We start from the raw sequence: 27,405 nt of genomic DNA, 5'->3' as shown, positions 1-27,405 counted from the left end.
CTCTTTCTTCCCACAGGCGCCTCTCTGCTGGATAACAGAACAAGACCCGAAGATCTCAATTACCTGGACCAAATCTAACACGGTATCATCCAATGGGGAAGAACACAGGAAGTGAATCTGGTACCAAATCTGGAACAATTTCAGGAGAGTGAAATGGGACGGAGAAGGTCCAGTGGCAGGGCTCTGGTGACAGAGGAGAGGAGGCGAAGGCGTGGTTCTGGGGGAGTCCTGGGCTCAGAGGAGAACCACTGCCCAGCAAGCTGTGCTAGCTCAAGGAGGGAACGTGTGAGCACACGGCAGCTGCTCCAAACACTGGGAAGATGGTCATGTAGAAATCAGGCTTGTCCCGAGACCCCGAAGAAGCGTGGTTGGCCAGACAGGCAGCAAGGCCTTTCTCCCCTGAGAAGGACCCTTCCTCGCGTGTCCTCCTCTCCCACTCACGGCGGAGGAACAGTCTGAACTCACCACGTCGCCCTCCTCAGCTGCCACGCATCCCTGGCCCAGCGCAGGCAGCTGCCTCTCGGCCATCCACACGCCCTCCCACGAGGCCTGGCTTCTGTCTGACCCAGCCTGATGCGCTGTCACTCTGCAATACCGTTAAATATTCCTTTGCTTAAACGTGCTCTCCCACCTGTCCCCTGGATTTCCTTCTCTGATTCTTCCTTCTCAGGGAACTTCCAGGCTCTCTGCCTCAGGTCTTCCCTTAAATACTGGCAACCTCAATATTATTTTCATATATTTGGCTCTCCTCTCCTCCTACTGTTTTCCCTAGTATTCTCATCCACTCCCAGGCCTTACACTGCTGACTCACAAATCTGTACCTAGATCTCTCTCCTGGGGTCCAATCACCCACTAGACATCCCACCTGAACGTCTCTCATTCAATACATCGGGTCCCAAAGTGAATTTTTAATCTTTCTTTAGAAACTATTTTCTTCCTGAATTCTCTTCATGAACAGTACTGTTATCTACCTAGTCACCCGAGTAATTAAACCTACAATAGCTTTTAAAAAAAATTACTTTGATTAAACTCTATTTTTCCTAATGTAACAAATCCTTATTTAGGAATTCATACTTATAATAACTGTAGAAATTATATATGGCAGGAAATTTAGTTCACATGTTTTCTTTCTTGAGAGGTACACACACATATACACACATCATTCAAACTAATGACAAACCAGAGAGGGTTGTTTTTTGGGGGTTGGTTTGTTTTTTAGGATAGCTGGAGTTTGAATTTCAACAGCTAAATTTACATACAGGAGAAAGTGTATTGTGAATCATCACTAAACACATGCATATGTTTAAAATATACGTGTGTTTATAGAAAAGGTGATTTGGTTTTGGTTTTGCCATGGAATTTTGTGTTCAAATAAAATGCTATTAGGGAACTTAACAACAACAACAACAACAAATAGAGAAAAGCAGAGCTTCTCTGTTTAAAGAGGGAAAATGGGGAGAAACGGTGCCTGTCCTTTACCTCCTCTCCAGCTTTCAAGCACCAGGGTACCACACTCAGGATCTCCACATGATGCAGAGAGGAGACGGAGCTACTTAAGCTGCAACTTCAGCTAAAAGATTTTTAAGTGTGGAATATTTACAAAATTATATTCTTACTAAAACTTTCACAAAATAAAACACAGCTCCAAAGTAAGAGTAGCATGCTATAGCAGTAATGTGGTAACAGTATTAATAATTTAGACTGAATTATGAAACAGTCATAATGACATGTTTTATAAAAAATGATGTTTTACTTCTTTCTATTTATCATCTTAATTATTTATGATCTTACTTACAGAAGTCAAACTAAAGTCTTCATGGATACTTCCAAACAAATCAGGAGAAGAAACGTCAACAGAGAGACTGAATAGAGAAGCAAATAAGAGAACAAGTTAAAGCACTAAAATGAAAAATGGTAACATAATGTTATATGTCAATTATACCTCAATAAAAAATGCAATGAAACCTATGTAATTTTTTTTTTTTTTTTTTTTTTTTTGCAGTGTGCGGGCCGCCTCTCACTGTTGTGACCTCTCCCGTTGCGGAGCACAGGCTCAGCGGCCACGGCTCATGGGCCCAGCCGCTCCGCGGCATGTGGGATCTTCCCAGACCGGGGCACGAACCCGTGTCCCCTGCATCGGCAGGCGTATTCTCAACCACTGAGCCACCAGGGAAGCCCTGTAAATTTGACTTTAAAACCTCCTGGTCAAAAATCATATAACTTTCTGTTTTTTAATATTTAACACCTAACAGCTCAAAGCAGACATTGTGGACTATCTATTAACATGGGCCACATAAAATGTGCTTTTGGGGTCTTCCCAATAATTTAATTTCTAGGTATAGACTCTCATAACTGAAATGTTTTTGCCCATCAGAATCTAGAGGGGACTTTTTCAAGTTCACATTCATAGTAAATGACTTGAGGTGAGCTGAGTTAGGAAATTTGTTAATTTCCTAACAAGTGACCAGACACAGAAAGCTGCAAGGGAGGAAACACCAAAGACCCACTGATTAATTTACAGATACAGCAGAATCGCAAGTAACACCTTAGCAGGATTCCTTTTCTTTAAATCTAACCAACTGATTTTAGAATTCATATGGAAGACTAAATAGATAAAAATATAAAATAAGTTTAAAATAGAGAAGCAATAAAAGGAAAACAATCTGAAAAACATTAAAAAACCACAACAAACTACTGATAACTAAAACAACAAACACTGATAGGAAACATTTGTGAATGAACAGAACAGAAGATAAAGTTCAGAAACACCTTCACTACATATTAAAATTCAATGATGTAAGGAACAGAAATTGTAACAAAACAAGAAGACTTACTTAATCCAAAACATCAGGAAACTAACAATACAAATTCATGGTAAATTAATGTGCTAATAAACATATAAAAATCAAAGAAAAACTAGAACAACTAAATATTTATTAGGTCTCAGAGAGGTAAGTGTCTTACATACTGGGAGGCAAAAACCATGTAAACATGGAAACAAACATGGAAAAAATTCCAGTTGTCAGTTATAGATGTAAGAGGCATTTATTTCAGTATCATCTGTGTCAGAGAGCATAAACCTTAGGTACACAGAAGTTACACGTGCCAAACAGGTTTAAAAAAAATCCCAGAGAGCAGCATTATAAAAGAATTATCACATAGATTTGGAAATATCGGGAATCAAGATGCGTCCTCTGGAGCTCAACTAACCAAGAATGGCCCAGACAGTGTCCCTTTAACAGGAGTGCCGGGGCAACCCCCTGCACCAGAACCACAACAGCTATCAACGAGGAGTCACGCATTTTAACTCCCTATTTTATTATGTATAAACCCTGTTCCTCTGGATAAACAGTAAGCTAATCGTGTGCTCAGTTTCCTCAACGTGCCTCTAGTAAAGGTGAGACAAGTTCAGAAGATGAAGAAATTGTGGAAAGAATACAGGCCAGATATATAAAAATATAATTCACATGACTACTTGCTCTCTCTTATTGGAAGTCCCAGGGTATAAGACCAAGCACAGAACAAGAGTCTGTGTCTTCAACCCTGGTAACCGCATCGGTGAGGCTACTCTCAGCTCCACTTACTGTGCAGTGTCTACGTCGGCATCAGGCTTGGTGCCCAACTGTTCCAGGCAGTATATAAAAACCTAGGTCAAAAATAAGACCTTTCAGTGGCATGAACACTTAGATCCTAATCTATTTGGACATTAATGATAATTTTACATAAATAACCAGAAATACAGCATATCTCCATTAAGTGGTATGTATACATATACACCTTCTGTAAGTGATAGACTGTATGTCCCATATATAGAGTATATATTCACATACACATAAAAGTAGGTAAGCACTGGGGACACACATCCCAATGTATAAGGCTAAGTGATAAAAACATTTCAAACACCTATGTTCTGATCCCACTGCTAAGTTCTTGAATGTATTTTATTTCCTTCCTCTCACTCATTCACTCATGCGTTCAACTGGGTTTATGTGCCCACAAGGCACTGGTCCCAAAGAACTTGGTGCTCTAGGTACAATGTAAACAACTGTCATGTCCTTTAATCTGTGCTCTAACAGATATATACACACAAAGTACTGTGAGAACACAAAAAAGGGGAGCATAATAAAAATGAGTTACTGGGGTACTGACTGCTAAGCAAGTTGGAACTAATCTTACCTTGAACTTATTTACCATAAACTATGATGTTCTCAGACAAGAAGAAAAAAAGAATACATATTTAATATCTGCTATACACTGATTATGAGTAGGAGGGAAGACTAATAATTTGCATTATTTCAGGCTTCAGGGCATCAGTGCTTTTACAAAGTACCTGCATGATATTGATGCTTAGTTGGCAAACCTCTTCTTGGGTTTTCGGTTGTTGAAAGACCTGTAAGGAAGAATGAGAATTGTTGTACTTGGCTAAGAAAACTTTTTGTTTATGAAGTTCGATATAAGAAGTTAACACGTGGGAAAGTGCGTCCAGTGTGGGTCACCTGACTCTAAAAGGAGACAGGAATGGAGAGCTGGCCTCGGGCCGACTGACTGTGGCCTGAGTGACAGGGCAGCAGCTCTGGCATCGCAATGACCCAGACCCCCAAGGGGAGCCCCCAGCTGCCTGGCCCCCGCCGCGGACAGCTGCTCTCAGAAACTCACACTGGCTTCTCCGGGCTTGCACTCCAGGACTTCTCGCAGCGACTGCAGGGAGTGCACCACACAGCGCTCAAAGTGGCACGGCTGCAGAAGACAAAAGCAACAGGACCTGGGCATGCAGACCCCGAGGAGAAGCAAACTCGGCCCCGACGCCCAGATCTCCAGACGTGCGGAAAGGGATGGAGACACACACAGCCTCCCCGCCACCTGGACCTACACCTGGCATGTTCTGTACTTGATATTTAAAGACCATGAATCCTGACAGTTGGAAGCACATCTAATTCAACTAGAATAGCAGCTGGGTAGAATGGGAATTTTTCTTCAAAATTCTACTCTCCTGAGAGGCAGATTCCGGGATGAAGTGCAGACATAATGTACTCTGGGATGAGCTCCATCTCCTGGGCCTTCCTCATCTCCCAGGGGACGTTAGTGCGATGACCCAGAGGAAGGCCAACACCTTTCATTCCAAACCATCTCTACAGTCACCTTCTCTGCCCATCAAGTCAGAAGTGAAACCTGAAAATATGTCCAACAAATGGGCTTCAGGATGAGTCTGAATGAGCCCTAACTACACCTCCTCGTGCCAGGCCCACTCCAGGGGACGGTGACATGTGTTCTCGTTACGTGTACATTCTGGGATGGAGTCGACAAAACTGTCACTTTTACAAAAAAAGTACAGAAATAAAATAAGTGGACTGCAAAGTAGGGTAAGTGCCATGAAGAGAACGAGTGGGCACTCAGAGGAAAACTGACGGAGGGGCTCTGCCCTAAGCAGGAGAAGCCCCTGAGCCAGTGACAACATCCAGGCTGAGACCAAGGGCAAGAGGGGTTGCCCCTGGACAGAGACAGGAGGGGCATGGAGGCGCCGAGTCACCACCACGGGCCAGAGCCGGGTAGAGCCTGCGTGGGGCAGGGCAAGGCTCAGTTCAGCTGAACCAGCTCTGGGCAAAATCTGCTTCAATTACTAAAAGAACTCAGGGAAAAATCGAACAGAAAAAGCGACACACCTGTATACAAACCAAAGAAAGACAAGTTTACTCTCTCACAAAAAAGGAATCCAGGCTTAAGGAAAACTAATAGCACCTCAACTTAATGTCATTTTAATACTGCACTTTGGGGCCACCAGAGGGCACCATAAAGAACATGCAAAAGTCTAAGTGCAGAGAAAGAAGGTTGGGGGCGGGGGCAGGGGTGGATGTGAGAGAAAATACCGCCTACAGAAAGTGAAGTGTCAAAGTCCTGGTAGACACCAGCCTTACGAACCCACCTACCTGCCCCAGAAGGTAGGAAAATCTAAGATGTTACAATAGTAACACTGGGAATTCAACCCCAAATCCCATGGCAGGCAGTTCAGTGTTCCTGCTCCTGTGCCATTTCCTAACTGTCTTGCCTTAGAATGCGAACAGAGAGGCCGGAGAGCGCTGCCAGTGGGAATGGGAACGCGTGAGTCTGTCTACACAGCTGCGATTTCTTTTTTCTGAAAACAAAAAGGCACTATCTCTGCATTTTGTCAGTGAATCACCCAAGCTGGCTGATTATAAGTTATCACATATCATTCCAGTTATTCTGAAAGGAGAAAATTCTCAGAATTATCCAAACTGAAAAAAGGCAGAAAACATTTTCAACACAAGTGGAAAACAGGATGCTCTCCAACGAGCTGTTTCAGACAACTCAGCTGAGAGCTCAGTCATGGGGGCAAAGCTCATGTGCGTTTCTTTAACTTGATAAGGACTCACAGGGAAAGAAAAACATCCTTATTTCAAACAAATGGGATCAGTACTATGGAAATGCTAAGAAAATGTAAAGTAGTGTATGTAATAGCCTTTGAGACAACTGACTCTCTGTTCAAAACCTGAGAATTTCAGATGTTAGGTAAACACTCAAAGCTGGACCCTGGACATTGCCCTGAGCCTGGATGTACCTTCCCTCTCACGGGAAGTCTGTGCCCACAGCTGACAGCAGGCTCAGCTCCCAGAGGCCTATGGGATTATTAGCACATTTCTTCAACAACGTCCAATAAGACACACTAGCTGGCACCCAATCACCCGTAAGTGGCTTTAGATCTCTGGCTCGTGTGTCACCTAACACAAGACTAGCTATTCTATGGTTACAGTTTCTTACCATGTTATAAACTTTAAATTTATTAGAAACAAGTCTCTACAGTAACCACTTCAAAGGACTTTCACGGGGACTTATCTACTACAAGCAAACAACCAACCTTAGACGTGGCTGTCATCTCCTGCGCACACCCTGGGGACCCAGACGTGCAGCCACCACACGTGCACACTAGACTGTGTGTACAAAAATCCCTAACCTGAAGCCAATACCTATTTTATGACTGAGTTGTTCATATTTTGTCAGTTTGTTGTTGTTGTTTCTTTAATGAACATAAATCCTTAAAAACAGATGCTCTGTTTTCTCAAATTGAACACACATCTTTTTCTTTGCACAAGATGATCTGAAGCTGGTACTAAGAACCCAGGGTCAGGACTGTGCTGTCTGCTCTGCCTGGCGTGTTTCATTTGGGTCAGTAATTCAGTGGTGCTGGTCCAGCGATGTCTCTGGCCTGCCATCCAGGCCTGCTGTGATAATTATGGATGACAAGGGCATAGGAGACAGCTTTGATTAAGAGTAAGGCTTTATGTACATTTAAGGAATTTTTATCATAGTGGTCCCAGTATTACAAGTATTAGTTTAATAAATTAAAATCCTCTGTATGTGTATAAAGCTTTGTAGGTTACAGCTTTTTTCTATAGCATCTCATTTAATCGTAACCAACAACACTGTGAACAAGCATTCTGCTTCTTTAACTAGAGGCAGACAGGTTAGGTGGCTTCTGAAGATGGCACGGCTACTGAGACAGAACTGAGGACGTAACCAGACCAGACACTGAAGCAGCACAGGGCCTCCCCTTCCACACCAGTGCCGCCCAACGCAAGTGCAGAGTGAGCCACAAACACACGTCATGTACGTAAATCTTAGATTTTCCAGGAACCACAATAAGAAAAGTGAAAGAAAAACCTAAATTTTAGTTTATAATGTGTAATATATCAAAAATTATTTCAACACGTAGTCAATCCAGAAAGTTGAGATATTCTTTATTTCTGTACTTGCTTCTTTCTTTGGAGTCTGAAGCTGTGTGCTAAGTAGCTGCTGTGTTGGATGGTACAGTCTGCTCCACACCTCCTTCCTCTAAATATTGGGTGGGCCAAAAAGTACCTTTGATTTTTCAGTAAAAATAAAACACACATTTTTCATTTTCACCAAGAACTGTACTGAACAACGTAAGTAAAGTTTGTTTTTGCTCCACTACCTTCTGCCAGTTTCAGGCAACTTCATAATTCCATCTTCCCAAAACTTTTTATCTTTTTGAGCAAAGAACTCTTCCAGGGGCCTTTCATAGTCTTCCAGGGAACTGACATTTTTCCATTAAGAGAACTATGTAAAGACCGATAAATGAAAATCCGAAGGTGCAATGTCTGGTGAATACGGCAGATGAATCAGAACTTCCCAGCCGAGCTGTAACAGTTTTTGCCTGGTCGTCAAAGAAACATGCGGTCTTGTGTTATCCTGACAGAAGATTATACATTTTCTGTTGACTAATTCTGGATGCTTTTCATGGAGTGCTGCTTCCAGTTGGTCTAACCAGGAGTAGTACTTGTGGGAATTAATCGCTTCGTTTTCCGGAAGGAGCTCAGAGCACTCCCTTCCAATCCCACCCCACACACATCACTTTCTTCGGATGAAGACCGGCCTTCGGGGTGGCAGGTGGTGGTAGGTGGTGCTTCATTTCACTCACCCCATGATTTCTTCCATTCCACATTACTGTACAGTATCCACTTTTCATCGCCCATCACAGTTTGTTTTAAAAACTGAACGTTTTCATTATGTTTAAGTAGAGACTCGCATGCGGAAATACGGTCAAGAAGGTTTTTTTTGCTTAACTTATGTGGAACCCAAACATCAAAGCAATCCACATAACCAAGCTGGTGCAAATGATTTTCCAACACTTGATTTGGATATTCTGAGTATGTCGGCTATCTCCCGCGTGGTATAACATTGACTGTTCTCAATTAATGTCTCGACTTGATCACTATCAACTTCAACCAGTCTAACCCAACTGTGGAGCATTGTCCCGCAAGAAATCTCCAGCACGAAACTTCGCGAACCACTTTAGACACGTTCGATCAGTCACAGCACCATCTCCATACACTGCACAAATCTTTTTTTTGCATTTTGGTTGCCTTTTTATCTTTCTTGAAATAATAAAGCATGATATGCCAAAAATGTTGCTTTTCTTCTTCCATCTTCAATATTAAAATGGCTGGACAAAAATTCACCAATTGTGATAAGTCTTTTTTTTAAATGCACACTGATATGACAGGTGTCACATACAATCTAACAAAATTGTTTCAAATGAAGTTAAGCACAACTAAGTGCTACTAGAGCCATCTTACGGAAAAAACCGAACAAACCTTCTGGCCAACCCAACATTTAGTTATAGGATAGTTTGTATTTAAACATAAATACCTCTGAAAAATAAACCAAATAAATCAAAACAAATTTTTATTAAAATTAACTCCTTTAAAATATAATTACAGGGACCTCCCTGGTGGTGCAGTGGTTAAGAATCCACCTGCCAATGCAGAGGACATGGGTTTGAGCCCTTGTCCAGGAAGATCCCACATGCCGCGGAGCAACTAAACCCGTGTGCCACAACTACTGAGCCTGCGCTCTAGAGCCCGCAAGCCACAACTACTGAGCCCATGTGCCTCAACTACTGAAGCCCGCGCCCCTAGAGCCCACGCTCTGCATCAAGAGAAGCCACCGCAATGAGAAGCATTCGCACTGCAACGAGGAGCAGCCCCTGCTCGCCACAACTAGAGAAAGCCCATGCGCAGCACTGAAGACCCAACGCAGCCAAAAATAATAATAAGATTAAAAAATATATATATATATATAATTATAAGACTTATTAAAAATAAATTTCCCTAATTTCAAGCATGATTTAATTTACAAAAATTTGGCAGTAAGCACTGCTGTTCCAAACACACACTTGTATAGCTTTGTATTAACTTAAGAAAGAACCTTGACCTTTGGAGGAAAAGAAGAATTTCAACTTGTCAAAAATTCCCCAACTGAGATTGGGATTGACATATATACACTAATATGTATAAAATGGATAACTAATAAGAACATGCTGTATAAAAAAATAAATAAAATAAAATACAAAAAAAAAAATTCCCCGACTCTCAGAGGAAGGTTGTGGACAAGCACACAAATTCAAGGACATGAAGAAATGTTACAGGGGATGGTTGCTCCTCAACAACCTGAGCCCCACTGCTTTGTAAATGTGGGCAAGTCAGACCGTTTTATTCTGCTGTACCTGTCTACTAAGGTAAGGCAGAAACTGTTGGGGCCAGATTGTGCTCTGCTGAGAAACCACGAGTTTTCCAGCCTCCGTTGCAGACACGGGTAGAGGCACATGGATAAATTATGGCTAATTAGATGTAAGCAGAGTTGTCAGTTGTGGCTCCTGGGAAAACGCCGGACTTCCCTGCTGACAGGGATAAGGCTGTGGTGGCTGGAACTGCAGTGGCCATCCCGTGTCCTGAGGCCATCCTGAGGGAGGAGCCACACTAAGGGTCACAAAGCAGGAGTCGGAGGAGCCCTGGACCCTGCCCGTACTATACGACAAAGCTGCCACACCAGTCCCAACCTCTTTAGTGGGAGAGAAAAAGGAAATGCCCCCTTGTTTAAGCCACTGAATGTTTTAACCTTGCCTGACACCCACACACAGGTTGCTGTGGGATCCATGGGACAGACTCGAAAACACGAGAACTCACGAACTCTAACACTAACACTATTTTCAAGGGGATTCTGAAAATCTCAAAGCCCCGTCTGAAAAGATGATTATCCCAGAGCGAAGGGACCATGGTTTTAACAGCCCACCTGACCCCTGCATGCGTCTGGAGAAGTTCGCTATTGCCTGTTTTGCCTTAGGGCCCAGCAACAGCACTGGTTTCCTATCCTGCTTTTCTGAAAAATTCAAATTGCTGGTTAACTTAGAATTACATAAAAAATGTAACACAACAAAAAAATAGTTAAGAGTCACAGGATGAAGAAAGATCACTCTAAAGGGGGATCCAGTATTTTTACTAATTTTTAAATACCTGTGGTTAGTGTTAAGCAAAAATGACTCTGAGAAGGAAAACTTTAAGAAGTTTGCTTTTCTATTTCCAGAAACGTTTCAGAGGTGCAATAGAGAGCATACACTCATTACCAAAATAAATCAATTATTTTGACTATAACAGGCACTAATGATTAATCACCAAAAAGAATTTAAACTTACTAGGGACGTCAGGCCTTCACTGTCGACAACCCAGTCTTCCTTTTCAGCCAATCTCTTTACTTCTATAGGGAACACAAGTACACGAGCGCGTCTTATTATAATTATCTCACTGAACTTCAGAGAGATAAAAATGCATAAAGGTTATGGTTTTTAATTGTTTTATATAAGTTTGTAAAAAATCAGTGAAAGTAGGGAGAGAATATAGTTCTGGTAGACTCAAGGATTTAAATGTGTATCACTCACTGGATTTTTCTAATACAACATTAATGGAAATAAAATTGTCTACTGTGTAGCCCCATCTGGAGAATGCTGGGCTAGGTTCAGTGACAGCTTTAGACAACAACTTAGTAGTTACTCAGCATTCCTGATAATATTAAACAGGTACAATGTAAGCCACACAGCATTTCCCCTAAGATTTCTGATGACCAAAGGGGACTCCCTCTCAGTCTTGTATGCTCCCGACGATGACAGCGTGACCCCCGCGGAGGGAAGAACAAGGCCGGCGCACCTGAGGGCTCGGCCCCGACCTGGGCCAGGGGCCGCTTCTGTGCAGACACAGCCTCCCTACAACAAAGTCCTTGGGACAGATACCAACGGCTTACACCTCTCACAACAATGTTCTTGATTGTTTTTGAAAATGTGTAATAACCCAAAAGGCTGCTTTGTAAAGATAACCTTTATTGTTTATGACTATATGCAGAAATCCTGAAAACCCTATAAAAGTGTAAAGAAAATGAACACCTATAACTTCTGTGACAAAGAGAAACTGTTAACAGTCTTTCTTCTGATTTTATGCTGATATATCTAAATTAAAAATTTTAAATATACATATATATTTTCAAAATTGGGATCATACTTTTATACACATTTCATATTCTACTTTTTCCACTTAACATTTTCCATAAGGATGTTCTTATATCCTTAAATATTTTTCAAGTATACCCATCTTAATTTATATATGGTCTGGCATCTCAAAGTGAATAGATTTGAAAAGTTTCAAAAAGGGAAAAAAAATTATATTGAGCAGCTACAGACAGTCTGAAATACTCAGATGTCTATAAGAGCATCTTTCATGTTTTTAAGGATTTGGAAGCTGGAAAGAGGTGACATGTGCAAATAACTGTTGTCTAGCCAATGTCATCAGTTTTTCTCAACACACCTTCCGCTGTGTGCTGCAGTGTGACCACCACACAACGCACCCGAAGGTCCAAGACGAGGTCCTGGATCGTCTGTAACAGGTCATTAGGAATCTCGAGGGCAGTCAAGGATTCATAAGTAAGCCTGTAAAGCAAACATAGCAAAACAAATGTCAGCAGAGTGGGACCTGGACGCAATTCCCGACATCACTCTGGCCGTCCCACAGCGATTCACGGTGGTGCTTGTAAGCTACAGCGTTATGTTGAAAACATGGGGAAAGTAAGCCCATTAACAGGGACAACATCACAGTGACGCTGAACTAAACAATGAAAACGGTGCCATTCTCATCAGACAAAAGCAGCAGCAAGGTTTAAGAGCTTAGTTATCAGATGACACACGGGAAACAGTGGACACAAAAGGAGAGTAAAATTCTGTGTTGAGTGTATTAAAAATCACATCCCACACTGAGCGTGTAGTTTTTCCCCTTTTCCGGAGAACGCGCCCACGTTTACCTCAGAGTCTGGATGGCATGAGCGAGCCCCTGCCCAGAGAGCTCGGCCTTCACTTCCCAGGCTCTGCACTGCCGCCCTCCGCCCTCCGCGACGCCGAGCGGGAGCAGGGCCCCGCGGAGCAGCTTCACCAGACAGTGCATTACTTCCTGGATCATTTTCTAGACAACAGTGAACAAGCAAAAACTACATTAAAAGGCATCACCTTGATTAAATCGACTGGAAGAGTCAGCCTGCACAAGACAAATGTCTTCAATGTAGATCAAGGTTTCTAGTCACCTTGGTCGAAAAAACCCTACCCCAAGAAAAAGTCTACATACCTATCCTTAACTCACCTTAAAATCATTTTGTCTTTGCCTTACATTCTTTGATCTTTCAACGTGGCCTGACTTCTCAGCAGTCTTAAAAATTAAAAAAAAAAAATTAGCTGTCTTTAGAAATTATTTATATAAAAAAGAAATGCTTTAGCAGTTGTATATAAAGAAAGCATGAAATATAGTTACAACTTTATTAAAAGGAATGTATAAGAAGTAATCTAAGTTTCTTATTAAAGGATGAGTAACTAGAAAACCCTTCTTATTCCAACAAGAAGCTACTCATCTCCCTAACAGCTCTAAGTACAAGTCTCATAAACCAACGCAAGTATTAAACTGAAGCCACTTCTCTGTGGGTGAGCTGCATGTGCCATTGCCCTCCACAGTTCTATGCAGTTAAGCCCACAGGCACTCAGCCCACGATGCCGCCCCAGCACCCCTTCCTGGGCGGAAAGGTGGGCGCAGAACTCTGCACAAGCGTCCAGACGCCCTCAGACCCCCTGCTCCACTCCTCCCGAGAGTTTTCGTGGATGTGAGCATTAACGTTGGCATTTTATTTTAAAAAATTACACATCACTGCTCTTCTTCCAGGGGCTTTACAGTCTAATTTAGGAAAGAATATATTCTAGAATTGATTGTTATCTGTTTACTGATAGCCATGTTTTCCTCTGATTTCTCTCTCTCCTTAATGTGTAGACAACCACTTTACACTGATTAAAAGAGAAATCTGTTCCACTGGATTTCAGTTAACTTTTTATTACCGAATTTTCTAACAACTAAATATTACTATACAGAATGTCCTAGCAGGGCAAACTTAGGGAACTTTCCAAAGGAAGAAGTAATCACAAAATGGTACAATGTAAAAGAAAATTCAGATACTTTACCAACATAATGTAAAAGTTACCCTTTAAAGGTAAAATACTGGTGTATTTGGTTAGAGAACTTTCTAGTTAGGAGCAACTGCATTATAAATAATTATGATATTGACATCAAGGCAATTTAAAAATACTTCAAGGTATGCTATTTCTATTTAAGGTATAAGCTAGAGAAACAGTGTGGAGAGTCGGTCTACAGGACCAACACCACTGACTGGAAGGAGTAAGACAAGGATAAGGATCGCTGACGTCTTCAACAAAGTATCAGACACCCTGACAGAAGGGGCCAGCACACACAGACACACACTCCTCTTCCGGAGCTAATTTACACTTATCGTGCAGCTTTTATCATTTTTTTCTTTATAGAGATGTGCTTTTAAAAGAATTTAAGTTTAGTTTTTAAAAAAAACTAAACCCCAAATTCACAGTAATAATTCAATAAGCAAATTTCTAAGTTCACTGGCCAAGAACCATCAAAATTCTTTGTATACTAGGATTTGCAGAAATTGATGTTTTTTAGGACAAATGAGAAGTAACTGAAGCATTTTAGAGCTGCAGTGAGGGGTGACCAGAGGGGCTCATGTCGGAGTTTGACCAGCTACAAAGACGAGAGACACAGGGTGAGGTGTGGGGAAAGGGGTGGAGTCCCCCGCCCTCCGCAGGTGGGACACTCTCCCCAACCACCACGTGTCCTTTGGGGGTTTTATGGAGGCTTCAATAAGTAGACACAATTGATTAGATCACCAGCCACTGGTCACTGAACTCAGCCTCCAGCCCTTCTCCCAGAGGTCTGGGGGTGGGACTGAAAGCTCCTACCCTCTAAACACAGGGTTGGTCCTCCAGACAACTAGCCCCCATCCTCAGGTGGGAGACACTCATTATGACAACAAAAGGCATCTTTTACCACTCCTCACTTAGGAAGTCACAATATCAAGAGTGCACAAGATCAAATATATATTTCTTATTATAAATCACAAGATCACCGTTCCAAATTTACATCTCCAGCCCCAATCTTTCCTCTGAGGTCCAAATTTGAATTTCAGGTTGCCTACTTGGTGTCCGCAGAAGGCCTGGGCAGAACAAGGTGAAACGGTGGTGCTTCTGGGTCTGGAGTTTGCTGGCCTCCAGTTGGGAACTGCAGGGTCTCCAGCGTGCTGATTGCAGACTTTGGGGCTTACTACCCTCCACAGTCACACGAGCCAACTCCTTAGAGTAAAGCTCATTCTCTTTATATACACAGTTGGAAACAGAGCCAACACCCTATTGGTTGTTTTTCTGAGCCTGGCTCACTGTGCTGTGGAGGACGGATGGCAAGGGCCTCTGGAAGGTGTCATCTGTCCCCGGGAAGGGTCAACCCATACAAACCTGCAAGTGTCAGATGGGGTCTTTTCTGGTTGTATCTGCCATAGCACCTAATGCTGTACCTAATCTTCAATGGGAAGATTATCTCACAGTCCTTTGTTCTGTGAAATAGTTTTGAATCAAAAGAGTGAAAATCAATTGTTTAAAAAACATCATACCAAAATGTAGGTTAAATTTTGCCAGAACAATTCTGCCCACCAAACAGGTGCTAATGCACGCGTGATGACACCTACTGGACAGAATAACTGTTTAAACATCGAGGGCCTGGTCTTCAAACACAAAAGAAGTGGAGAGGGTAGGGGAACTACCTGTAAGGCATACCTCTTGCAATTGTTAAAAAAATTGTTACTTATTGTTGTAATCTGATGAAGAGTCGAACATCTCCAACATGCTGAATTATGTACACTCTGCCCTACTTTTAAAAGAAAATTTAATTTTGGAACAGAAAGTACATTTTAATTTACATACTATGAGTTATGCAATTTTTTAAAATGCTGCTTCCTAAAGTTTAAAAATTATTTGGATACTTTAAGAGTTTTCACCTCAAAATACACTATATTTAAAATATATCTAAACGTAAAATCTTAACCTACTATTACCCATTTTGCTAGCTAAAAACCTTAACTCTTTCCTGCACACACAGACCAAAACTACTTTGTGGTAAGACCAACGGCTAGATCGCACTGTTTTGATTCACATATGTTACTTCACATGGCCCTGACTGGTCTGAAGAACTATTTGTTAAACTGCTGGAAACTCTATCTAAATCTTTTAACAGATAAACTCGAAATAAAACAAAACAGTTTTACAAGAAAAAATAAGAAATTCCAAGTAAATTGTGTTTCAATATTAGAGAGCTTTCTTGTATGAGACTGAAACCCTGGAACTCCTCCCAATATTAATTTAATTAAATCTCTGGATCTCACTCATGACATGATGGCACCCTTTCCTAACTCCTCCATTCCTTCCACTGTCCTCTGGTATCTTTCTGGCTTTTCAGTAGAGGGTCACTTAGTTTAAAAACGTGCCCAAATCTGTAGAGTGAATTACACTTAATAATTATTACCATAAACTTTAAAGAAAAGTTTATGAGTATAAACAGTTAGAAATTCCACAGGCACACCCAACTCAGCACAACTGATCACAATGATTTTCCAGTGTTGTGACTCCCGAGCTCATTTATTCCTCATCTGCAACCAAACACTTCATTTAGACGTTTACACAACTAGCTATAACCTGTGAAAAGGAGAATACCTTCCCTTTTCACTAAATCATCTCAGATCAAAAAACCCGAAAAAGATGCAAGATGAGGCAACTACTGTCCATGTGTGGGGGCCACCTCCAGACACTACTCCAGTTGGAAGGAAAACACTCGGCTGGACACAAAACTAGGTTTCCAGCCATTTCCTGGGTTCTGCTCCCTCCGATGTGAGAACCCGCCTCAGCAACATTCAGCACGTCTCTGTTCTACATCAGTCCCGCACTTCTCACCACTACTAAGTTTTGTTCTTCTGTGTGCCAGGCCAATGACACTTCAAATACTGGCATAAATATTTACTCCAAATAATACGAGCAAATTCTTATTTATCTCGCCGACACTGGTATAAGCACTTCACTTAATGTCGACTCATCTAATTCCCAAACCACCCCTGGAAGCAGGCTGAGAAGTAGCGGTGCCCGCCCAAGGTCACAGCCCGTCAGCAACACACACTGGGAGCTCTACCCTGACCCGGCGCTCTGCGAGAGGCGCTGTGAGCACAGCTGCCCGGGCTGCCACGGAAGCACCTCTCCTCTCCAGTCTCACAAGAGCTCTGCTTCAGAGGGAGCAGGCAGAGGAGGAGGGGCAGCACGGCAGGAGGGGTGGTCGTCGGCAAGCCCACCGCAGCAAAAGGCAAGAATCCCAAAACCTCCCCACCACAGAGGCCACCACTCTCATCCAGCTGCCATGAACAAAAATGCGGGTTGATCGGGCACGGCTGAAAGCACAACGCTGAGAAAGCTTTCTTCAGGACGCCTGAAGGCACTCTCCTCTTCAGGCAGCAATGAAGGCCAGCCAAACTCTACACATATTTTATGGAAGACTGACTTTCTCTGTACAGTTAACTTTTCAACAGAGCTTTTGTGTAATAACCAGGTAATACAAAATGGACACGAAAGAGTTGTGAGGTATGTTATTTATTGCTATAATACTTGAATGTGTAACTGATACACTGCTGAAATTAACGGAAGAAAAAACTACAGGGATAATTCACGCTTAAGAGATAGGTTTTTCTGCATGAAGGAGTCTGTTTTCTGCATGCACTATTGTTTTTCCATTTTTCGTGTACTAAGCACATTTTATGGTTTAGATAACTAACCTTTCATTTAAACAAACATCCAGGGATCTACCACGTTAAAAGGAAAAGAGATAGTGGCAAACTTCTTTAATAGCGGCATGAGCATATATCCACAGTCAAAGGAGACTGGATGGATCCTGGAGGACCAAGACACCCACCACCTTCTGTCAAATTGCAGAGGTGTCCTTGGTGTAAAAGAGCAAAAGCAGTTTCGTGCTGGCAAGTGCACTAGCCCCAGGAAGACCCCGCCTCTCCCAGCTTCCCCAGGGCTGTGAAGAGTCTCCTCGGAGATACGAAACCAGGGCTGTCTTCTCCTGAGCCTCCAGAGCTCTAGGCAAAGGGCCTCAGAGTCTATATTCTGGGACCTGGAGGCCTGCCGTGGGCACTTGACACGAGACAACTGAGTGACGAGTCCGAATCTGTGTGCTACACACACAGAAGTCAAGAGTCATTACTTTATGCTCGTAATTTCTGTGCTCCAATTATACATGCTTAGGACACTAAGTACACGTGCAACTTGTGAGAATGTAAAGACTTAAACAATTTCTCCAGGCTGATCACATAGGGGCCAGAAAACAGGATCTTTAAGTTCCTTCCCACTAGGAAGTTCCCTCTCACTTGAGACCCATATGCCAGATGCAAGCAAACATTTGATCCTTGTTGTATCACCTGTTCATCATCAATTGCACGACAGTTTCATCCACCACTTGGCCTGACTGGCATTATACTCAATTCAGATTCTTTTATTCTTTAAGCCACTGTTTCCCTGAGCACTCACCCCTGCCTTCTGAGAGAGACCCTCACTATTCTCCTTTACAGTCAAGGACACTGACTCCCAGAAGAGTTGAGTAACTTGTTCAAGGCCATACAGCTATTAAGTGTTAGGGCTTTACAGCATTTTCTACTAACCTTAAAACATCTGACAGTACTTAGAGGCTTTAGGCTTCTGAGGCTTTAAAGAAGTCACTTCAAAATCTAAAATTTTTAAGACTAGAAATCCACGACTCAGCTACAACTAGAGTCAAATCGGTACACATACCTCACTGAAAAGGCTTCCGTTAACATATGAAATCCAGAGTTTCCAGAAGTTGGGCAGCTGACTTAAAACAAGCTTGGTCAATTTTTCAACAAAGGCCACCCGGTGGGGAGTTTGGTGTCTCCATGCTAAAGAGGAAAAGCATAAAACACTATTTACATCCTTTTGAATCAAGACTAAAAGTGTGTTTGAACATACTGCTGCTCCCCCACCTAAAAACGTGTCCCATTCTGTCCCACGTGGGCTGCAGAGCTTTAACCTGCTGACAGACCAGTGTTTCCTTCCCCACCAACTAGCAGCGCCTGTGGCGGCACAGGGAGCAGAGGGGCCTGCTTGCTCAGTGGGCCGGGGGGGGGCAGGTGGGGGGTGGAGGCAGGACAGGAGAGCCTCACAGAGGAGGGGCTTCGGCTTTCCAACCCTGTTGGAAAGCCTGAAGGCGGCTATATTTCTCTTCAAAAAGCCATGCCACAGGCTACCCCATGGCCAGTAACTAACTCGAGGCTCATATTAACCTGTTGGAAATGCACTATGCACCCTACATGGTGGAAACTCAGTAAGGAAACAAATTATCATGAAGGAACATATTCAAGCACAATCATGTAATTAAAAACTCCTCCCATAACAAATAAATTTAACAGAAAGTAAAAACACGGAAGCCTCTTGGATTACACATCGTTTAACGCAGTTATTGTAGAAAGTGGGAAACAAGGTCTGACAGATTTCTTGTGGGAAGAATAAATTTGAGGGAATAAAGGTGAATGTATTAGGTCTGCGAGCACCAACCAGTTCCCAATCCCCCACCCCTTTATCACCTACAGACCAACTCAACACGGACCGACACGAGCTGCCTTCCAACGGTGGCAGTAGCAGACCCGGCGTGGCCACAGCTCCGGTGTCACGGGCCAAGGACAAGGCAGGAGACAGGACAAGATCTAAAACCTGAAGCTTTAGAAGACCCACCTCATACGGGTGCAAGCAGACTCTTACACGGGATCGTCCCCCAAATTAATATCAAAAGACTAATTTTTTGAAAATTAGTTTCAAAAGATCCATGCTCCTGCAGCCAAACTGACCCCCGGTTTGCATCCCCTGCTGGGAGAGCTCATCGGGCTCCCGCGCTCACAGATCCTCGGCCGGGTCTGCGGGGAACACGTGAAAGTGACCCAAGCTGACGAGTCCCCCTTGGTCTGAAGTTGCGACACCCAGGCGCTCTGCGTGCACACACGTCCTGCACACACAGCACCTGCTCCCAAGAGCAGTCGGCACGGAGGATGCCTCCAGCCCAAGGGAAAGAGGGAACACTGCCTTCTCACCACTTAAAAAGGAATCTTTTTAAAAACCACAAAATAAACAAATAGGAAGTAAACTCAGCTTCTCTTTTGTTGACTCCATTAATTAGTAAGTATTCTGGGCTTCCCTGGTGGCGCAGTGGTTAAGAATCTGCCTGCCAGTGCAGGGGACACAGGTTCGAGCCCTGGTCCAGGAAGATCCCACATGCCGCGAAGCAACTAAGCCTGTGCGCCACAGCTACTGACCCTGCGCTCTAGAGCCTGTGAGCCACAACTGCTGAGCCCGCGAGCCACAGCTACTGAAGCCCATGCACCTAGAACCTGTGCTCCGCAACAAGGGAAGCCACCGCAATGAGAAGCCCGTGCACTGCAACGAAGAGTGGCCCCCGCTCGCCGCAACTAGAGAAAGCTGGCATGCAGCAATGAAGACCCAAGGCAGACAAAAACAAATAAATAAATGTATATAAAAAAAGAAAAAAAATTAACAAGTATTCTATGTGAAATGATTTTATGATGGGAAAAGTATCTGGACAAGTATAAATAAAAACATAAACCAATTCCAAAAAGCTTCCAAAAAGCTTCTGGATTCCATTGGTTGAATCTTTCTATAGCAGACAAACTGATAAAATGATTTTGTCTGAATTCCCCTTGGGATGGAGTGTCCCCGCCAGAGGTGCAAACTGGCTGAGGGCCATGTTACCAAGAGGCTGGCACTCAGGCACCAGGGCTCTCGGAAAACACATGGGCTCCTGCAGCCTCCTGCCCGGTGACAGGGAACAATTCTGAGGGTCACGTGTTTTTGATCTTTTTATCACCAGCAGATTCTTTGTACCACGTGTGTATGTGTGTACTGAGAGCCTTTTTCCCTTGTTCCTTCTAAGCCTACTATATCCAAATTCTGATCATTATAACTAAAAAATGATTTTGGATTTTCTTTTCTTATTGATAAATTCCCACATGCTCTATCACCGAAAGAATAACTTTAAGAGTTATCTCCTAAGACTGATGAAAAGAACTAAGGGAATATGGCAGAAGTATCTAATTTGTCTCAATACAAGTCATAACGTAGGCTTTTTTTGATCACAAGATCAAGAATGAACTTCCTCAACTTTATTCACAGCTATTGTTTACTGCAAGCAATCCCTCATAATGTTCCAATTTCAAGTAATAACTCTGGAGAAATTAAAGCTGACTTACTTTGCTTTCACTTCTAGCCATGCTGGAGTAACAAGGGCTGGATTTAACCTCTGGTCATGAACAGCTAGAAAACTGTGGGGTGGGGAATATCTAAACAAGCATTTCATAGGTAGCACAGGACTGCGATCCCTAAGGGAAGGGAAAGGGAACAGGTGGGGAGCCCACAACTGCTCTGGATTTCTGCCTGCCATTTCTAGACAAGAGAGGTCAAGGGAGGAGGAACTGAAGCAAAGCTCTCAGTGGGCTTTCTGAGTTGGAAAGATGGAGTTCAGGGCAGTGGGGGAGAGTGGTCGATACAGGGAAGAGTTCTGGAAAGGAGGGAGGAACTACGTGGGGAAAAAAGCTCCAAGGATCCACATAAGAGTCTTCCTAAGTCATGCTCATGTCCAGTGAACTTCACAGCCAGGCAAAGAGCAGCCAGGGAGTAGTAAGGCCAAGGGTTCCCAGGAATCACACGGGGGAGGGAGCAGTCCTCTTGAGTGACCCCAGGCCATTCAGGAGTGGCCTCAAGTCTCCCTAGAAGGCAGGCTACTGCTCCAGCAACTAACCACAGGCCTTGGATGAATCAAACTTATTTGCAAGTAACTGGTAAAACAAAGTCTCACACTCTTTAAAGGAAGTGAACAAAACCCAGACACTCAACACTGAACATTCCCAGTGTCTGAGAAACAATGAAACACGATTAACCAGGCTAAAAGGCAGAGGAAGGAGAATCAGAACCAGAAACCAGGGAGAAAACTAGTCAAGAGTAACAGAGCACAAATGACAGAGAGAGAATTAACCCATAAGGACAATGTTCAAGTAAAGGAAAACATGAAATAATGAGGAAAGAAAGGGAAGATATTTAAAAGAACCAAATGGAACTTCTAGAGATGAAAAAGTACATGAAACTCTTGGCTTAGACGCTGAACATAAAAGATCAGAGAAGTTGAAGGCATACCAATTAACTCTACAGGGGAGCACAGAGTGCAGAAACTGAGGTGGCAAACAGATCCTCAGTGATCTACGGGATAATCCATTGGCTTAACATACATGCAGTTAGGATTCCAGAAAAGGAAGCAGAGCAGAAAGATATCTGACAAAATGATAGCCAAAAATTTTGCAAATTTGATAAAATAGATGCAAGAAGCTCGACAAACCCCAGGCAGGATAAATTTGAACTGTTCAAGCTGATGTAATTCATTACAGTCAGCCTCAAGTATAATTTCTAACTGTTTTAACCCTGTTAGCTTGTCAACTGGTGATAGTGACTCACGTAAGGGCAAGGAAGGGGTGTGGAAAGGGTTTTCACAGATCACGTGTCATCCTACTCATTAAAGAAAGGAAGTATTTTTTTGACACTCAGGTGGGCTGCACTTCAGGGTCAGGCCCTGGCTATGTCTGCTTAGAGGGCTGCACCGTACCACAATGTACAGAATCAAACAGTTCTACTCTCTCTGGTGTTTATTCTAGTGTTTGGTAGGCTGGGTGGAGAAGGGGAACAGGACAAGAAGAAGCCACACTGACAATTATGGAATCCCTTCATTTAGTGCAAATGTATCATTTGACTTTAGTGCTTATGACAGACATTCATTCATATTATTAATAAAACTTTAGAAAAAAAATCTCTACTCCAGTACTTAGAAGAATAATATGAAATACTTTGAAATAATCTTTAGAGGTATTTGAACTTAATAAGGAGGTATTTCTATTACCTTATTTGCATTTCTTATATCTACTATTGAGGTTATAAGTAACCAGTGACTAACAGCATCTAATTGGTACACAAATGCATTATAACCAACATGTTTTGTATCTCATATAGGTAAACAAACAAAAGATAAATGTCAACCTCAGGAAGAAATGTAACAGTTACAATTTGAGATGCCTTATAGTAGAAAAAATGATTAGTAACTAATTTATGATTAATAAACAAATAACTCTTTTCAAAACAAATTTTAAAATTCATTAAAAAGGCGTCTCTACTATTTTTCTGTACTGAGTACAGAGATTCACTTTTGTTGCAACCTTCATCCTAAAGACGTTCTCAGAGAATTTTTTCTGTGGCATATTTTTAAAAATTCAACCACAGAAATGTGTTGAATAACACTGACCTGTGCCCAATGATTTATTTAAAAAAATCAAATGGCATTTCTTTTTCTTTTTTTGCGGTACGCGGGCCTCTCACTGCTGTGGCCTCTCCCGTTGCGGAGCACAGGCTCCGGACGCGCAGTCTCAGCGGCCACGGCTCACGGGCCCAGCCGCTCCGCGGCACGTGGTATCCTCCCGGACCGGGGCACGAACCCGCGCCCCCTGCATCGGCAGGCGGACTCTCAACCACTGAGCCACCAGGGAAGCCCTAAATGGCATTTCTTTAATGTGCAATGTAAAATTCATTTTAATTATCTAAATTTAATTACTGGGTAGTCACTTAAGTGGAAGGGATGATGCCTGGTAATACGCAGCAGCAGTAACACAGGTAATTATGGAATTTTCCAAGAGAAAAACGTTGGCTATTACACGAGCACAAATTTAAAAGATAAAGGTGGGAGGGAGACACTCACCGTCATCTCGACCAGGCTGAAAGCTGCTACCCCTCTTCAGAGACGCCGTCTGGCCTAGATGACCCGGCACGGAGGCACGCACGTCGCCGTCCAGGTCCGGAGTGGCGCTGTGAAGGCCCGGTGGCCCTGGAAGAGAGAGGCAGCGTTTCCATGGACTCATGGAGCTTACTAAGTGATTTAATGGACCCCTTCTCTGAGAGATTTCTTGCTCAACTGTTCCATTCTTTTTTTAAAGAAGACATCTACTAAAGTAAAACCAGTAATATTTTCTCTAAACAGCTTTTAAAAGTCACTCCCACCATACAGACTTGGAGGATTAAATCTATTACTCAGGCTTAATACAGACATAATAACTTACGTATCATTTCAGAATGAACGTGGGAGGGGGTTCCATAAATATAAAAATCAGGATGAAAAATCATTTTTTGAAAAGCAGCTTGGCACTTGGAAAGGAAGGTACAGGGTTTAGTGGAGCATACTTAACAGCATAAATCTTTGACCTCCCCTATAATCCCACTCCCCAAATACCACAGCCCCTTTCTCTGCGGTGTGCGGTGTGATTCATTATTTCTATTCCTGCTGCCAGCCACCTCGCTGGGGCCCTTTTCACCCCGCACTGTTAATATTCTAGAATCCTAACACTTTGTTCGAGAATGTCAACATTCTCTTTATTGTCCTGGATTAATACCACCAAAATACTGCTATCTTGATTCTCTTCTCAGAAGTCTTCCAGAAAAACCCTCAGAATTCCAACCCAAATTATCTAAGCACCAGGAAACACTTTTCCTAAGACGGTTCTCCAGAGCCACCGGGAATGGAACCCCGCGTTGCGCTGCTAATCGCGTTAGGGAGAGGCTGGCGTTACGGGCGGAGTTCGCCTCGCCAGCCTGCAGAGGTGCCATAATCAGCACTCTGAGCTCTGCGGCTGAGCGTTCAAAGACCTCCCAAACAAGCTGAATTCAATAAACATTTACAGGGTGTTTATGGTGCAGAGGACACTATGACAATGCACCTTTCGTTTTCCGGCCTCACCTCCTACCCTTTTCATCCTCCTCCCCATCCTGTTAAACGCAAGCCGCCTCCTGCTGTCCCGGCTCAAAGTGCGGTCGACCTTCCCTGCCCTCCGACTGCAGTGGGAATGAACACCCGTTTCACTGACTCAACGTTCTGCCCCCCGCTGCTCATTAACGGTTCCAATCAGAACTCCTCGGGGATAAGGATCGATATTACGTCTCTGCCCACAGCTGCATCTTCTGTATATCATTCCTTCAATATATACTGAGTGACTGACACTGAATTATTCAGTAAGAATGCTCTTCCTTGTTTGATAACTTAACAGAATATGAAAAGCTTATAGATTTGTTTCCAAGGGCAAAAGATGAAACCCACTTATAAAATAACGATCTTATGCCGATGATAGTGTCAGTAATTCAGTAGCATCAAACACGTCTTTACTGAGCCCTCCCGTGTGCCGGGAATCGCAGGACCCTGGCATACAGTGGTGGGTAACGGGTAAAGGCCTGTCCTCAAGGTGTTTAAATCCTGGCAGTGGAGGCAGAAAATCAAGACGTAAGTGAATACAATATAAGCAAAGAGTCTGCTTTCATGGCTCCTCCCATCATGAGCCACTCAACATGATACTGTATGAGCTATCTCCCCGCCTCCTCACAGATTCTACCAGGCAGGTTTTACAGAAATACAAACCAAGTCATTTGAACGGATATTTTCAGTGGAACGGCATTTTATTAAATACCTACGATGATGCTTTATTTACATGCACTTCTACTTTGGAACACATTAAATCTAGGATAAGACGACTTGTAGAATTCAATACTTTAAATAGCAAGAAAAATGACAGAGTAAGAAAACACAAACATGAAGAAGTAATATTTTTTGTAATTCATTTTTTTCCCACCTCAAAGAGGAATTTGTGTGGAAGCTCTGAAGATTTATGACATTTTCCTCTGAAGTTTATATAGTAATCACCGTTATTAATTGTAGAATTCTAGAAATTAATATCAAAATATCAATTTTCTGACATACTTTAAAAGGAAATGTAGGGACTTCCCTGGTGGCGCAGTGGTTGGGAATCTGCCTGCCAATGCAGGGGACACAAGTTCCAGCCCTGGTCTGGGAGGATCCCACGTGCCACGGAGCAGCTAAGCCTGTGGCCACAGCTACTGAGCCCACATGCCACTGCTACTTGAAGCCCATGCACCTAGAGCCAGCGCTCCACAACAAAGAGAAGCCCATGCACCGCAATGAAGAGTAGCCCCCACTCGCCACAACTAGAGAAAGCCCGCGCGCAGCAACAAAGACCCAACGCAGCCAAAAACAAATTAATAAATTTATATAAAAAAAGGAAATGTAAAAAAGCCCAAACTTGGCACCACATTAAATATTTATATAAAATGTGTAATTTATGTAAGCATGTATATTGAAAGGTGCAAGAAGAGAATGCTTTAATTCAAAACGTTATAAGTTACTACCCTTGAAGGTTTCAGGACTATAAATTTTTGATTAAGAAGGAAAACACCTCCTAGTTTCCTAAATACACACTGTATACCATTCCTGCAAAAAAAATACAATGATCATTAAGTAGATCCTCAGAAAAAGTTTTTCCCCGTAACTGGTGTGTTTACAGCATTAATTCAAATGGATGATACTAAGTCCTGTATAGTTTAATTTAAATAAAACCTTGAATTTTGAAACTGTTAAAAGACAGATTTATTTTTCCCTTTAATGACAGAAACTATTAAGAACATGCGTTCCTTCTATTATAAACCGTATCATCGTTTTCCACGATATCAGGAAAAGAAAGCTTACCAAGAACTAATTTCTTATGTGGAAGTGTCTGTCGAATAGCAGCAAGGACAGCACAGTAGCAGGGAGAGGACGGCCACCAGACGCTGGGGACAGACACGCCCGTGGGCGTGCTGGGCGGAGGGTCTGGCAGGCGGTGCCCTGCGCAGCCCAGGGAGCAGCCCTGCAGTGGGGAGCCCGGGCCTGAGCCCAGCACTCGCTCTCCTCTAACAGTCTGCTCCTCTCTCTGGTCAGAAAGTCTTGCAATGAGTAATCGTATGGGGAATTAGGCGGATTGTCCTTTGAGGAGAAAATTCACGAAAACATTTAAAATCACAGTTGTCAGAAATAATTTACTATCAAGTGTCAAAAAAATAGAATAAAAAAACTTTGAGGATTCTGACACTCCTTTTAAACTTAAATTACATGACAATACTTATACCCCACAAAATTATTACAAACATGAAGTGCTTCTGATGCTTAACAAAATTATAAAAGAAAAAGATGAAACAAAGTTTCTGTAACATAAAATCAGCAAAAGGTTTTAAAATATAAGAAATCTGTTTATTGTCTCTTGACTGTTTTACCTCACAATACGATAGCAGTATCTCTTGATATGTTTAAGAGAAATATGCTATATAAAATATACGGTTATAAATGAGAGTAACTAGCAAGTTTCATAACATCATGCTCTGACTTATGTGCAGACCATACACAACTGAAAATTATGTTACTTAGTATATTTTCCCTGAAAACACTAAGTTATCGGCCCCAATATCCACCTAAGGATGGTGTTCAATACATATATACACAGGACTTTGGTTTTTCATTAGAAGCTTAGTTTGCACTAAGACGTTCTTCAGGTGACAGAGCCTAAAGTTTTTGTAAAATTGTGTTTGACTTTGTCTTTTTCAAACTTAAAACTGCATTAATGAGTTATGAGAGACCACTTGTTTTCTTGAGAGTAGATTTTCTCCAGAAATGAACTGTTCCTACGACT

At 42.6% G+C, this 27,405-nt stretch overlaps 1 protein-coding gene across 11 annotated transcripts in view; it reads right to left on the bottom strand.

Moving 5' to 3' along the window:
- The window catches only part of EXOC2 (exocyst complex component 2), a 151,877-nt gene that overhangs the window by 46,993 nt on the left and 77,479 nt on the right, over positions 1–27,405 (bottom strand). For 8 of the 11 annotated variants that reach the window (XM_059078060.2, XM_067006858.1, XM_067006857.1 and 5 more), the window contains 10 exons: positions 23,604–23,729; positions 18,578–18,702; positions 12,987–13,052; positions 12,655–12,812; positions 12,165–12,286; positions 11,006–11,067; positions 4,657–4,737; positions 4,331–4,390; positions 3,585–3,646; positions 1,796–1,862 (listed from right to left, as the gene is read on the bottom strand). In XM_059078060.2, coding sequence (XP_058934043.1) covers positions 1,796–1,862; positions 3,585–3,646; positions 4,331–4,390; positions 4,657–4,737; positions 11,006–11,067; positions 12,165–12,286; positions 12,655–12,812; positions 12,987–13,052; positions 18,578–18,702; positions 23,604–23,729 — 929 coding nt within the window. The remainder of the gene's footprint in view (positions 1–1,795; positions 1,863–3,584; positions 3,647–4,330; positions 4,391–4,656; positions 4,738–11,005; positions 11,068–12,164; positions 12,287–12,654; positions 12,813–12,986; positions 13,053–18,577; positions 18,703–23,603; positions 23,730–27,405) is intronic. The other 3 variants (XM_067006861.1, XM_067006859.1, XM_067006865.1) reach the window with 1 other exon arrangement.

The sequence above is a fragment of the Kogia breviceps genome, chromosome 10, assembly GCF_026419965.1.
Source record: "Kogia breviceps isolate mKogBre1 chromosome 10, mKogBre1 haplotype 1, whole genome shotgun sequence".
Classification (NCBI taxonomy): Eukaryota; Metazoa; Chordata; class Mammalia; order Artiodactyla; family Physeteridae; genus Kogia; species Kogia breviceps.
The sequence above is the reverse complement of the archived record's forward strand: the minus strand, read 5'-3'. Positions and strand labels throughout refer to the sequence as shown.